The sequence below is a fragment of the Drosophila miranda genome (genome assembly GCF_003369915.1).
Source record: "Drosophila miranda strain MSH22 chromosome Y unlocalized genomic scaffold, D.miranda_PacBio2.1 Contig_Y1_pilon, whole genome shotgun sequence".
NCBI lineage: Eukaryota > Metazoa > Arthropoda > Insecta > Diptera > Drosophilidae > Drosophila > Drosophila miranda.
The window spans coordinates 30,283,103-30,296,191 of NW_022881603.1; the positions used below are offsets into that span (position 1 = coordinate 30,283,103).

Consider the following 13,089-nt stretch of genomic DNA (forward strand, 5'->3'; position numbering starts at 1 on the left):
GACACGACAAAGAGTGCGTGCGAGAGAGACAGAAAATCAGTCTGAGCGTGACGTCGGGCGCTGCGTAGCCACTGCAAATTTATTTGTTCCTATTGGCTATAAAAATGATCTGATCTGATCCAGATTCAGCAATCTGATAGATATGGTCATTATCTATGATTCTGCGTTTTTAGTTTTCTCGAATGTGCAATATTGTGGATGCAACAGATTTTCGTCCTTTGTGTGGGCGGAAGGGGGTGGGGCGAAATTTTAAGATACACGTTTTATAGTAAGATCTAACAGGAGTGTGGATACCAAATTTGGTTGCTCTAGCTCTTGTAGTCTCTGAGATCTAGGCGCTAATGTTTTACTCTAAGCAAAGCCGCCTATGCTACGTGTGTGTTAGAGAGAGACAGGTCGAGAAAAAATGAAATTGTTTTCTTGATGCTGGCTATAATAATAATACGATCCAATTCAGATTCCGCAGTCTTAAAGATATGGTCATTCTCTACGATTCTACGTTTTTGGTTTTATTGTATCGTTAAAATTGTGGAAGTGGGCGGGGCGAAGTTTTGAAATATTTTTGTAGCAGTGACATATCACAGAAGTCTGGATCCAAAACATCGTTGCTCCAGCTCTTATAGTCTTTGAGCACTAGGCGCTGAAGGGGACGGACAGACGGACAGACGGACGGACGGACGGACGGACAGACGGACAGACAGACAGGGCTCAATCGACTCGGCTATTGATGCTGATCAAGAATTATATACTTTATGGGATCGGAAACGATTCCTTCTGGACGTTACACACATCCACTTTTACCACAAATCTAATATACCCCAATACTCATTTTGAGTATCGGGTATAAAAAGTCTAACAACGGCCAGACCGAAAGGGGTGGGGAAGAAACAGAAACAGTAAGGGGGGAAGCATTACTTTTTCAGTGGGACCCGAGTCAAACCGTTTGAGTTGAGTCTTTTTACGTTTCTCTTTCACACTCACCCGCAGATCCGCATGTCCACCGACGAAAGCGCTTTCCGGAGGAGGCTCGGACTTGGAACGAGAACTCCGATAGGGACTGGCATAAAGCACAAAAAAACTCACTCACTCCCACTTTCCTCTCTCCACACTTACTTTGAGAGACTCATTACATTCGAAAAAAAACTTTCTCGCCCCTTTTCTTTTCTCGTTCGCGCCGCCACTTGCCGACTGCCGATGTCTTTCTCACAAAAAAACTAGCAAAAAAAATTATTTAAATTAACATTAAACACTCGACAACACACATATAATTTTTTTTTCAAATTTCTGCCTTCCCGATCTCTTTCCGACCTTCCGCAATCGGACTGTTTCCGACGATCGCTCGCGACGCCACTCGAAAGACCCCGCCAAATCTCAGACTGTTCTTGGTCGCGCTCAGTCTACGCTATGTAGCCCTTCCTTGGCTCGCTCTCCAACCAGACGTTTGAGTTTTTTTTTTCCTCCCAAAAACCACCCAACTCCCGCTAGCGTGTCGTTGGTGCCCGGGTACTTGGGCCTCTGGACCCCTTTTGCGTCCCTCGGCCGCTCGATCTCCTCGACGCCTCGGCGTCTTTGGATCCGTGAAGCTGAACCGGGCCGGTTTTGAAATGAAAATACGGCGACACGGCGTTCCTCTTTTGCCGTATCCACTGCGCCAATAGCCGTTCCTATGCGGATGAAATTATCTAACTAGTTGGACCAATTACTTTCTCCCCTTCTCCATCTTACCTAGCTTGGAAAAACTAACGCCGGATTAACTCAACCTTTTCTCGTTTCTGAAGCACTTAGATTAAAATATATATTTTTTTTTGTTGATAAAAGAAAACGAATGCTCGGGTCGAGCGCCAAAACGGGAAGAGACCGAAGCCAAGCCCCTCAACATGCTAGAACCCTCGGGCCCTCTCATAGAACAAGGGAAATGCCAGAGAAAGTTGACAATCTAGGCTGTTAAATCTATCACCTTTTTCTATGCCCCTTTTCGTGACCTCCCAAACCTAGCCCATAGAGGGTTTATGCTCTGCCACGGCCATTACGGTGCCGACCACTAGATGGCGCTGCGAACTAGCTCTCTCGGCTGATCCAAGCGTTACAGCAGCGGATTGCTTACAAAGTCGTCGCTTACCGCAAAAGCTCTCTTGCCGTTCCATTGCCATATCGTTTCACTCCAGTGCCAAGCTTTGCTTGGGATTGGGTCCTCACCACTGTGCTTAGTGGGTCTCACTCGAATTCGAGCTTTCGCGCCGTGAAGTTGTGGCCTGCGCATCGCAGTTGTTGGAGGCGACAGAATAATTGGCTTAGCAGCGATTCGAAATTCGTGGTGCAAAGTCAATTCCGGTAAAGGACTCGCCAAGTGCCGCTCAAGTACCGTTACAACCAAGGAAAATATTAGGACACCCAAAAGACACTCCAACTCAAATTGAGGAAAAGGTGTGGCAATCAAGATATACTTTCATTATTGGTCGGAAAGGACAGAACAGAACACAGGGGTAAGGGTATGCACATGCCGTTGCATTTGCCAGGAGCCAACTGCCACCCCGTGTGCCTCCATCTGGAGTTGCTGGATGAGGCTGTTTTCACATTTCCCGCGCTGCCAGCAGGTTGACGACCCGCCGTATACCGTACGGAAAAAGCCGGCTTTGACAATCGCCAGGGCCCGTTCCGGGGCTTCACACTCACTTTCGTTCATCGCGTCCCGGGGGTTGTGGTGTTTTCTATGTCCCTCTACCACCCAACGGTTCACACAACGATTACCAAATAGAACAATCTGTCGGCTTACGCTGCGTATGCTCAATGGCTGAAAGCCCGACAGCTGCCCACCGCTGGTGGGCCGTGCGCTGTTTACTTGGCCCACATCCCGCGAGGGTGACTCTCAGCCATATTCGGGGATTGTGGGAATCTCTTTGCCTAGCACGCACTGGCACTTGATTTCTGGGGGCGGTCTCAAGAGCCGCATGCTCTTGTGACTGGAAGAAAATACATAAGTGCTAAATATGGTAAAAGTTTCTAAGCTCAGTGAACGATCTCTGGATGCCCTGCCAAACCGACTCTATTCAAATTCAAGACTCAAGATCTTAGTCATTGTTATACCCGATACTCAAAATGAGTATTGGGGTATATTAGATTTGTGGTGAAAGTGGATGTGTGTAACGTCCAGAAGGAATCGTTTCCGACCCCATAAAGTATATACATATATTCTTGATCAGCATCAATAGCCGAGTCGATTGAGCCCTGTCTGTCTGTCTGTCTGTTCGTCTGTCCGTCTGTCCGTCTGTCCGTCCGTCCGTCCGTCTGTCCGTCCCTATCAGCGCCTAGTGCTCAAAGACTATAAGAGCTAGAGCAACGACGTTTTATATCAGGACTTCTGTGATATGTCACTGCTACAAGTATATTTCAAAACTTTGCCCCGCCCACTTCCGCCCCCACAAAGGGCGAAAATCTGTGGCATCCACAAATTCAGAGATACGAGAAAACTGAAAACGCAAAATCGTTGAGGCTGACTATATCTTCTAAAGTGCAAAATCTCAACCAGATCGTATAATTATTATAGCCAGAATCAAGAAAACAATTTCATTCTTTCTCGCTCTGTCTCTCTCTAACACACAGGTTTCATGGTCGGTTTTGCCAATTGCAAAATATGAGTTCAAGGAGTTCAGAGCAACCAAATTTGGTATCCACACTCCTGTGATATCGGACCTTGACCGTTTTGTGTCAAAATTTCGCCACACCCCCTACCGCCCGCGTAAAGAACCAATAAAGGACGAAATATTGCAGATTCGAGAAAACTAAAAACGCAGAATCATAGAGAATGACCATATATATCCGGTTGCGGAGTCTGGATCAGATCGGATAATTTGTATAGCCAAAAGCAACAAATCAATTTGCAGTGGCTACGCAGCGCCCGACGTCACGCTCAGACTGATTTTCTGTCTCTCTCGCACGCACTCTTTATCGTGTCGCTTAATATTAGCGGCGTCTGCCGGAGGAGAGCCATACTGACTAAGTATCGGGTATAAATGTAGAGTTGCGGTGTCCGCAGCAACTCACAACGTTCCTCCTCGTTTTAGCTGTAATTACGGCTGACTCGATCGCTTCACTTCCGCTTGATGCCAAAGCAGTTAACCTTGGAGTCGCTTAGACAATGCAATGCTGCATAAGCAGAGCCCACTAATCATCAATGAAGCGTGCAACAAGATTCGAAATCTTTAAGATACGAGTAGCAATTCAGTTTCGCAGTCACGTGGAGAACATACTACGGCATTAGTAGGTAGATGGCCACCAAGTAAATGGGCCCCACCAGCAGAGTTCTGTTCTGCTGCCCCACACACAACTATTGTACAACCGGTTGAATGTTTGCACAACTTTTTGTCAAGTTTGGGTTCTTCAGGTGCTGTTTTTCCTGCGGTGCTTTTCGGTCTGTTGCCAAGCATTAAATATTACTGAATGACTGCGGCTACTCTCCCATCGTTTTTGCCCACATTTGTTGTGGGGAGGGGGCTACGTGTGGAGCATACACTCGTTTTGGCTCTGGCTCTGGCTCCGTCTCCGTTTCGTTAGCTGGTTAATTTGAATTTCACACACACACACACTCAGATTCTCTTTCCCTGTCAATGCTCTTGCTGCTCCCCCTCTGATAACCATATTTTTAGTGGGGCTTGTGTTATATTTAAAGCAAAAGCTTTGGCCACCCTCGCGCCACCTAAAGGTCAGCCAGAGTTACACCTTAACTAAAGCCACTTCCTGCTCTTAACCACCTAGGTCCGCTTCCTTTCATGTCCGCGCTCCCTTTTTCAGGGGCTTTGCGTGTGTGTCGAACATGAACTAATCGTGTTTCCAGTTAACATTTAACATAATTTCATTGCTGCTGCTGTTGGCCACAAGGCACCGTTAGCTGGGCTCTGTTACTGAGACAACCGCAAGGCATTCTGACCCTGGCTGCTTGCCTTTAATTACTCATACGCCGAGTGTGACGAGTGCTGACCCCGCCCAAAATGGAAGAGGAGCGTGCAGTGGGGTCCCAGCGAATGCACCGCGAATTGAGGGCTATCCCACGATTGCAGCTTGTTCTCCACCTCCTCCTCCTCCTCCTCCGCCGCCAGCACTTTGCTCTGCTTTTGCCTTTTGCTGGGCAGTAAACATTTGCCTAATGGGGCTTCTTTTTAAGAGGGTGTCGTTGTGTAGAGACCGAGCCCGGACATTGCCCTCCAACACAATTGCGCCCTCAAGCATGGAAGAGGCGGCTGCCCCTCTGGCAACAAAAAAAAAAAAAAAAAACTAAAACCAAAACTGAAATTGTCGTTAATTTGTTTTGTGTGCAAAGTGAAATTTTTGTGCGATTATGTTTCGAGCTCTGGCTATGTATTTCTGTAGCTGTTGCCTCGTTTTGTTAATGCAGCGATAAATTCGTGACGTTCGTTTTACACACATGCCGCTGGCTCCAGTCGGAGCTACAGCCACAGCTACAGCTACAGCTCCAGAGCCAGACGCAGCCCAGTCGCCCGCCAGAGACACGTTTTGTTGACCCCAAAGAGAACTTTCCACCGAGCGGTACGAAAGCTCTCCTCTGCACTCAACTCTACCCCCACCTCGTTGATGTTTGCCATTCGCTTGCCATTTTAGTATTCATCAAAACGAGGGAAATGTGGCTGGCAGAATGTGCAAATTGCATGCGACAAGCAATTTGGCCAAGCCACATCCTGGCCCCATTTCCTGATCCTTTTGCAGCCCCTGTCGCGGCCTGGCTTAACAATGCTATGCCATCAGGCATTCAGATGCTTCGCATTCACTTTGACATGCCAAAAACGCAGGAATGATATCATGTCAACCCCTCCCCAACAGTGACCTAAATTCGGCTCTATTCCACGCGGGTGCGGGTGGCCACAACAATTGTCCCGGGTATTGATTTTTGGCCTTCATTTTAGCTGGATTTTGAGTCAGAGTTGAACTGAACTTCCAATGAAAAGACTGAACAAGCCGAGGACCAAAGCAGGTGAAGATGCGCTAGAAGGAAGAGTAGCTGCTGCCTTGCTATAAGGAAATAGCAACATAAGCATCCACATCCACATCAATATAAACATAAACCAAACCATCAACAGACGAAGCCGCAATGTTTTTGCCTGTGAAATCAAATCAGTAAGTAGACGGTGAAATTCGAGCTGGAGTCTCCCCCGAAAACAGAGCGCTCCCTGGCATAGCATAAACATGAACATGAGCATAAATATCCCCCGGGCTATGGCCGGGGAATTTTCATGCATCCTGCGACAGCTTGCCGCCTCCATCACCATTATGATTATACAATTTGATTCTGTTGCAGCTCGGGACAGGCGAGTGGCAACAACGAGGATGTCACCACCACCAGCAACAATTCCACACAAACGCCCAGCGATCTGAGCCCACCGGGACCCAACGAGGAGGTCTTGCCCCAGGCGCATCATCAGAATCCAGGACATTGCATTGCCTCCTTTGCGGCCATCAACCAGATGAGAACTAATGCCCAGGTTTGTCACCATCCATCAAACTTGCTAGGGGATAGAACATTGAGAGGTCTGGAGCACTAGAGCTAGTCAGAATATCCTTTTATTTATGTATCAGCTAAAGAAGAAGAAGTTTCCCCCCCAGTGAATGTTCTTGAAAGGGCATTGAAAACTTTCCTATTAATTGACAGATCTTGATATTGCCATACTAATTGCATTAGGCGTGCACATAATTAAAATATTTATTTAGAATGGGCGCGTGATTGAGGCCGCCGCCAGTGTTTTAGTTGACGCGGTCCCACATGCCGCATACTTAATTTCTTTCTTTCGTTTCTCTTTATTTGGCCAGTCGGCAAAATTAATTGTCACCCAGCCCCAGCCCCAGCACAGAGTTCAGCAGAGGTGGGGGTGGGGCCATCTGAACGAATTGCCGGTTTAGAGCCCCAGCGGGCGATTTGGCCTTAGCCCGAATCGAGCCATGATGTAAGCGACACTTTGCCATCAAAGATGGTTTTCAATCGAGGGCATTGACAGCCAGGAGGGGACTCTTTCGAAAGTTATTAATGGACTAGGTATGTCTGGAGAAAGTTGGCTCTTGTAAGGATGCAAGCGGGGCAGGAGGCGCACTGTAAAATTGAGCACGTAGCCAGGAATTAATCGGATTTGTAAAGCGACAGTTTTGCCTGGCCCCATCGGAAGGGAACTGTACTCCATGTGTCAACAGCCTGTGGTAATGGCCCTTCTACTATCCTTTTAGCTCTGCGACGTTCGTCTGGAGGTGGGCGGCGACACCATCAATGCCCATCGAGTGGTGCTGGCCTCTGTCTCGCCCTATTTCTATGCGATGTTCAACGGTGAGTGGAGTTCAACGGGATGCTTGCCAGGGCAATGGGGAATGAGAGCTGCTTCATTCATTACTCACCCGAATCTCTATTCATTCCAGATGACATGCTCGAACGCACTCAGGGCCTGGTCCGGCTCCATGACGTGGACAGCACCGCTCTGCGCCAGTTGATCGACTACACCTACACCGGAGAGATCACAATCACCGAGCAAAACGTGCAGGTGCTGCTGCCCGCCTCGGGACTGCTGCAGATGCATTCGGTGCGCGACGCGTGCTGCATCCCTCCAATTGTCTGGGGATCCGCAGCTTTGCGGATCCCACAAGTACGCGCTGCAGAACTTCCAGCAGGTGGTAGGTACAGAGGAATTCCTGCTGCTGCCCTTCGAGGAGGTCAGGGAGCTGATATCGAACAGCCAGCTGAACATCAGCTCCGAAGAGAAGGTCTTCATGGCGGTGGTCAACTGGGTCAAGCACGATCTGGCCACGCGGCGGCTGCACACGTCAGAGCTGATGTCCCACGTGCGCCTGCCCCTCGTCAGCCGCGACTTCCTTATGAGCTGTGTGGAGGCGGAGACCCTGATGCGCGACGACTCCGAGTACAAGGAGCTGCTGCTGGAGGCCATGAAGTACCATCTTTTGCCGGAGCAGCGCAGCGTGATGGGCAGTCAGCGTACCCAGGAGCGGCGGCCAGAGGGCATGAAGCCGTATGTGTTCGCCGTCGGCGGGGGCAGCCTCTTCGCCATCCACAACGAGTGCGAGGTGTACAATCCGAGGAGCAACACCTGGAGTCCGGTGGCCCCCATGCTGTGGCGTCGCTCTCGATCCGGGGTCACGTCGCTGCACAAGCAGCTCTACGTGGTCGGCGGTTACGACGGGGTCAGCTATCTGGCCACGGCCGAGAGCTACAAACCGCTCACCAACAAGTGGAGCAACATCACCCCGATGGGCACCAAGAGAAGCTGCCTGGGCATCTGCTCCTACGACGCCCTCATCTACGTGTGCGGCGGCTACGACGGTGCCTCCTGCCTCAGTAGCATGGAACGCTATGATCCGCTCACGGGCATCTGGAGCTCCTGTCCGGCCATGAGCACGCGCCGTCACTACTGCCGCCTGGCAGTGCTGGAGAACTGCATCTACAGCCTGGGCGGGTTCGACTCCACCAACTATCAGTGCAGTGTCGAACGCTTTGATCCGCGCGTGGGCCGCTGGCAGCCTGTTCCCAGCATGACCGCACGTCGCAGCAGCTGTGGAGTGGCCTCCACCGATGGCCACCTGTACTGCATTGGCGGAAACGATGGGACCATGTGCATGTCCAGCGGCGAGCGGTACAATCTAAGGCGTAACACTTGGGAGCCTATTGCAGCCATGCATTCACGCAGGTAGGAAACTGTGGTTATTCCTTGCTTGGGTTGTCAATGCTTACGGATGATTCGATTTCCTTTCAGATCAACTCACGAAGTGGTCGAGGTGGAGGGCGCCTTGTTCGCGGCAATGATGGCAGCTCCTCGCTGAATTCCGTGGAACGCTATGACCCGCGTCTCAACAAGTGGAGCGTGGTCAATGCGATGGTGGCCCGACGCAGTTCCGTGGGCGCTGCAGTGCTAGAGTGCTTTTATCTGGGGCGAGGACTGGTGCAGACGACGAACTTATGACCCTTGGCCAGCATCAGCGAGTCCTTTGCCGCTGCGTCAGCGAGCGCCGCTAGCAACACCAACGGAACGGCAGCAGTAGCAGCATCAGTAACCGGAGGCACTCTGACTCCCAGTCGAGCGGAGGCGGCTGCCTTCACGTCCAACATTGCATTGAGCAGCTCGGCGCCCTCAGCTAGTTCCACATTGCGCCGCCACCGTCGCGATACGCCCGGCCTGGCCGAGACCCGGAGAACCAACAGCAACGCCAGCAGCAGCAGTGGAAGTGGCAGCGGCAGTGAGAGTGGCAGCAGTGCCACCAGCGGGACAGGAGCAGGAGTAGGAGTAAAGCCACCGGCGACAGCCTGATCCTGGTCTATGTCGCGTCGTTTTTAAGCCAACTACAAAACACGCCTAATGCAGGAATTTGATTGATTGTTCAGTTCGTTATAAATTATAGATATATATATAGGAATAGACACACGCATAAGTGCGACTATTCATCATGACGGAGATGCGTGCAGCCACCACCTAGGACCGGCCCTGGCGGTTGTTCGATTGCTCAACATGGACGGACTACAGTATGAATGCAAAACGGGATTCCCCTTACACATGCCACACATAGGAAAACAGAGCTACAACCACATATTTCTAGTCAAGATCTCTCACATTAGACACGCGCACACACCCTACCACACATCCACATCACATGGGAATGCCGCAGGGTCCTGGATAGTCTTGTAGCAAGGACATCAAACAACAAACATGGAGAAGTAACCTAATCTGCCTACAATTTACATAAATAAATCTCTATACACATAAATTATATACCATATACACTCTTATGTAATATTCTTATGTATTTTATACACGCAATTATAATGATAAGTAAATGTTTCGTATTTGAAGACGGTCAGAGTCAAACGGCGTCCTCATTGTCTGCTACTTTGGTTCGTTCCCCTCTTGAATATCTTGATATTTGTACTAGGATTGTGGAACAGTGCCGTGCCGCAATCAGTGCCCGAATCAAATCATATGTTCTGCTGTCTTGCGTGCCAACTTGCCCACGTTGTTGCCGTCCTCCTGCCCCAGCGGATTGCCCGATGCAGCGATAATTTTTCCTGGATTAATCCAATCCTTGGGCAAGCCCGTGCCAACTGTAATAATGATGGGGATGGTGATTATTGAAGAGTCGAACAATTGCTGGGTGGACACGTCAGTTCGATTTTTCACGAGTGTGTGCAGCAACCGGTGAGAGCTAAAACCAATATTAACAATCGGCCATGACCAATGGACGACCAAGCAAGCGACAAGTACAGATCGACAGTTCTCAGTACGCATTTATTATAAGTCTCAGTTTCACGTGATTCTTGATGATGGGACAATGAACGTTAAATGCTGATGCGGCCATCTGCCTTCGTCGACTCCTTACCTCACAAACTGAGGGCGCTTGGCCCGCTGTGCTCTGCTGTGCCTTGGCGCTTGCGATTCGAAGATGATGTGGGATGAAGCTCTCTCCGAAAGGCAAGGCCAACGCACAACCCGAGCAGGCAATTCGTGAAAAAATGAAGACGACAAGCCGCTTGAGAGTGGTTAAAACTAAACGGTACTTAGGCACTACCTCGAAAATATGGGATAAGAATTAATTAACAACAAGGAATATTGGCCGATTCTTAGTCCAAGTCGCCAGCTACTGTGTTGCGCGGAAGGATTGGAGAAACGTAAACAGAACGAAATTTATGTGGCAAAAAGAGAGAGTACGAAGAACTTTTTAGAAGTTACCCAAACATTAAGGCTATCTATAATACATATTGGCCAGTGATTGGAATCAAAATCAGAAACCGTTCAACTTAAAAGTAAACTCTTTTTGTTAATCAAAACGAGAGCTATTTACTTTTGTAAACCTTCTCGGTCATGTCGTCGAAGGCAGAGTCCTGAATGTTCAACATCAAGCTATCCGCCGACAGGTAGACCTTGTTCTGTGAGGTGGCAATCTGTGAAGAAAGGGCAAATGTTGAGATTCACATTGAGATCGATATTGAGGTGAAAATCATACCGTGCGGGCAATGCTTTGTGCGGCACGTAGCTTGCGCAGCTTCAGATAAGCTGGGTTCTGCTTTACGGCCAGACCTAAGTAAACATATCGGTTAAGGGAAAAACCAGGGCACAAATCAAATGGCAATTGCAAAATCGAAAGATAAAGTTTGTGTGTTTGTAAAAGGATATCATTTTCGCTGCCTCGGCTTCACCCTCAGCCTGGACAATCTTCTGTTGCTTCTCTTGCTTAGCCCGCTCCACAAAGAAGACGGCGCGCTGCGCCTCCTGCTGGGCCACCTGTTTCGCCTCGATGGCGGCAGTGTATTCCTTGCCGAAGCTCAGCTCGGTGAGGGAGACATCGTCCAGAATGATGTTGAAGTCGCGGGCACGCTCGACCAGCTCCTTGCGGATCAAAAGCGACACCTTCACACAAGGAATTCTCGTTTAGAATCAAATCAAATCTGATTGTGCTCAAGCCACTCACCTGCTGACGCTGTGTAATCAACTGCGAGGCATTGAACTTGGCGATCACGCTCTTCAACACCTCATTGCAGATGGAGGGCAGCACCTTCTCGTCGTAGTCCACGCCCAGCTGCTTGTGCAGGGAGGGAAGATTCAGAGAGTCGGGACGCGACAGCACACGCAGTGAAATGTTGATCATCTGCAAGTCTTTCGAGCCCGTCGGCGAGGCAATTTTACGGGGACGGGAGCGAATATCGTAGATGATGGGATACTGGAACCATGGAATGCGGACATGCAGACCCTCCGAGAATATATCATCCTGTATGCCGCCAACGCGGTTGAAAATGATGGCGCGGTGACCGCCGTCGACTGCAAGCATAAAAATATGGAGTTTGGTTATGCAATCGTGTTCAGATGAAACATTGGAAGTGGAAATATAAGAAGTGGCCAGAACTATATATCATGGATGGGTCTACGCAGTATGCAAAATAAATCCAGATTCTATGCAAGCGAAAGTTGTGCAAGGCTTTTTAATAGTTATGAAATATGGAGATAGCCCAAGCCCTCGCATACACTCACACATCGGCACTCAGTAGGGTTGAGGTTATGTGCACATGCCTCTTCGGCATTCGAGTTTCTGCTATTATCCATCAATTTTCGACATTTTTTCAATCCCATTTCCCACTTACCTGTGTAAAAGGACTGGCTAACACCATAGGCTACAGCTCCCGCGGCCGCCAGGAGCTTCAGTCCAATACCCAGTCCAGGTGGGCCACCTTTGCCCAGCTTGCCCGCAAGATCGTTCAGTTTGCTTTGCGCCATGTTGTTTGTAATCTAAATGAAGAAGTTTATACTGAGAATCTGTCTCTTCAACTATTTCAGAGCTTGCTTTGAGTTAATAAACGGAAATTTCATAATTACATCGCACAAAAAGAAAAACCGCACGTTCTATTTACCTGAATTCTTATCGATAAGAAATCGAACTTAGCCCACATAAGCCCCCTCTACTTAAAAAGTTCAACTACTTGAGGTAAATGGCGGAATATATTAACGCTTGAAAATTCTTCTTGTAGATTCATTCCATGTTTCTTCTGAACTTAAAAATAACCACGCTAACTTTCACCTCAACTACGCTAACATTATTAAATATTCATTATTTTCGGTGGAAAATTAAAATACCCCCTTGGCTTGCAATGGGTTAATCGTTCTCCGTCGAATATTGGAAAGCATATTGCTCAATTTTGATGTTCCGTCGAATATTACTAGGTGGATAAAACATTTAGTCATGCCCACTTAATTTTATCCGATTAATGAATGAATTTTCTACCTAACTGGCTTATTTTAACCACTGGCTTTTATTGCATTTTAGCGAAATAGGTCACACAAAAAATCGAAAGGGGATGGTCGTTCCAATTGCTCAATTTCTTTATTCCCTTGAATAGTACTGGCTAACTAAAACCCTTAGTTCTGCCACTAACCATACAGTATATAGATGTGCCAGTTCATACAACGAAAGCGTCACACACTGGCTAGCGCATGATGCAATTATACAAGGTGGTCTCGTCGGCAAAAGTTAGTCCCTTAACGTATCAAAAAATTCGTCCGTGAACAACCTTCACCTTCATGGGCCATGAAGCAATTATACAAGGTG

The 13,089-nt window shown here is 48.6% G+C and overlaps 1 protein-coding gene and 1 pseudogene across 1 annotated transcript; one reads left to right on the forward strand and one right to left on the reverse strand.

Annotated features, from left to right (window-relative positions):
* Nucleotides 1-2,238: 2,238 nt before the first annotated feature.
* On the forward strand, nucleotides 2,239-9,400 carry LOC117189427 (annotated as a pseudogene).
* Nucleotides 9,401-9,779: 379 nt separating this feature from the next.
* Nucleotides 9,780-12,286, reverse strand: LOC117189430 (prohibitin-2-like). The gene is made up of 6 exons (XM_033394550.1): nucleotides 12,128-12,286; nucleotides 11,461-11,807; nucleotides 11,166-11,399; nucleotides 10,996-11,073; nucleotides 10,834-10,933; nucleotides 9,780-10,096 (listed from the first exon to the last, which is right to left on the reverse strand). Exons 1-6 carry the CDS (start codon nucleotides 12,258-12,260, stop codon nucleotides 9,966-9,968), a joined length of 1,023 nt encoding a protein of 340 aa, XP_033250441.1. The 5' UTR covers nucleotides 12,261-12,286; the 3' UTR covers nucleotides 9,780-9,965.
* Between the last annotated feature and the right edge of the window lie 803 nt (nucleotides 12,287-13,089).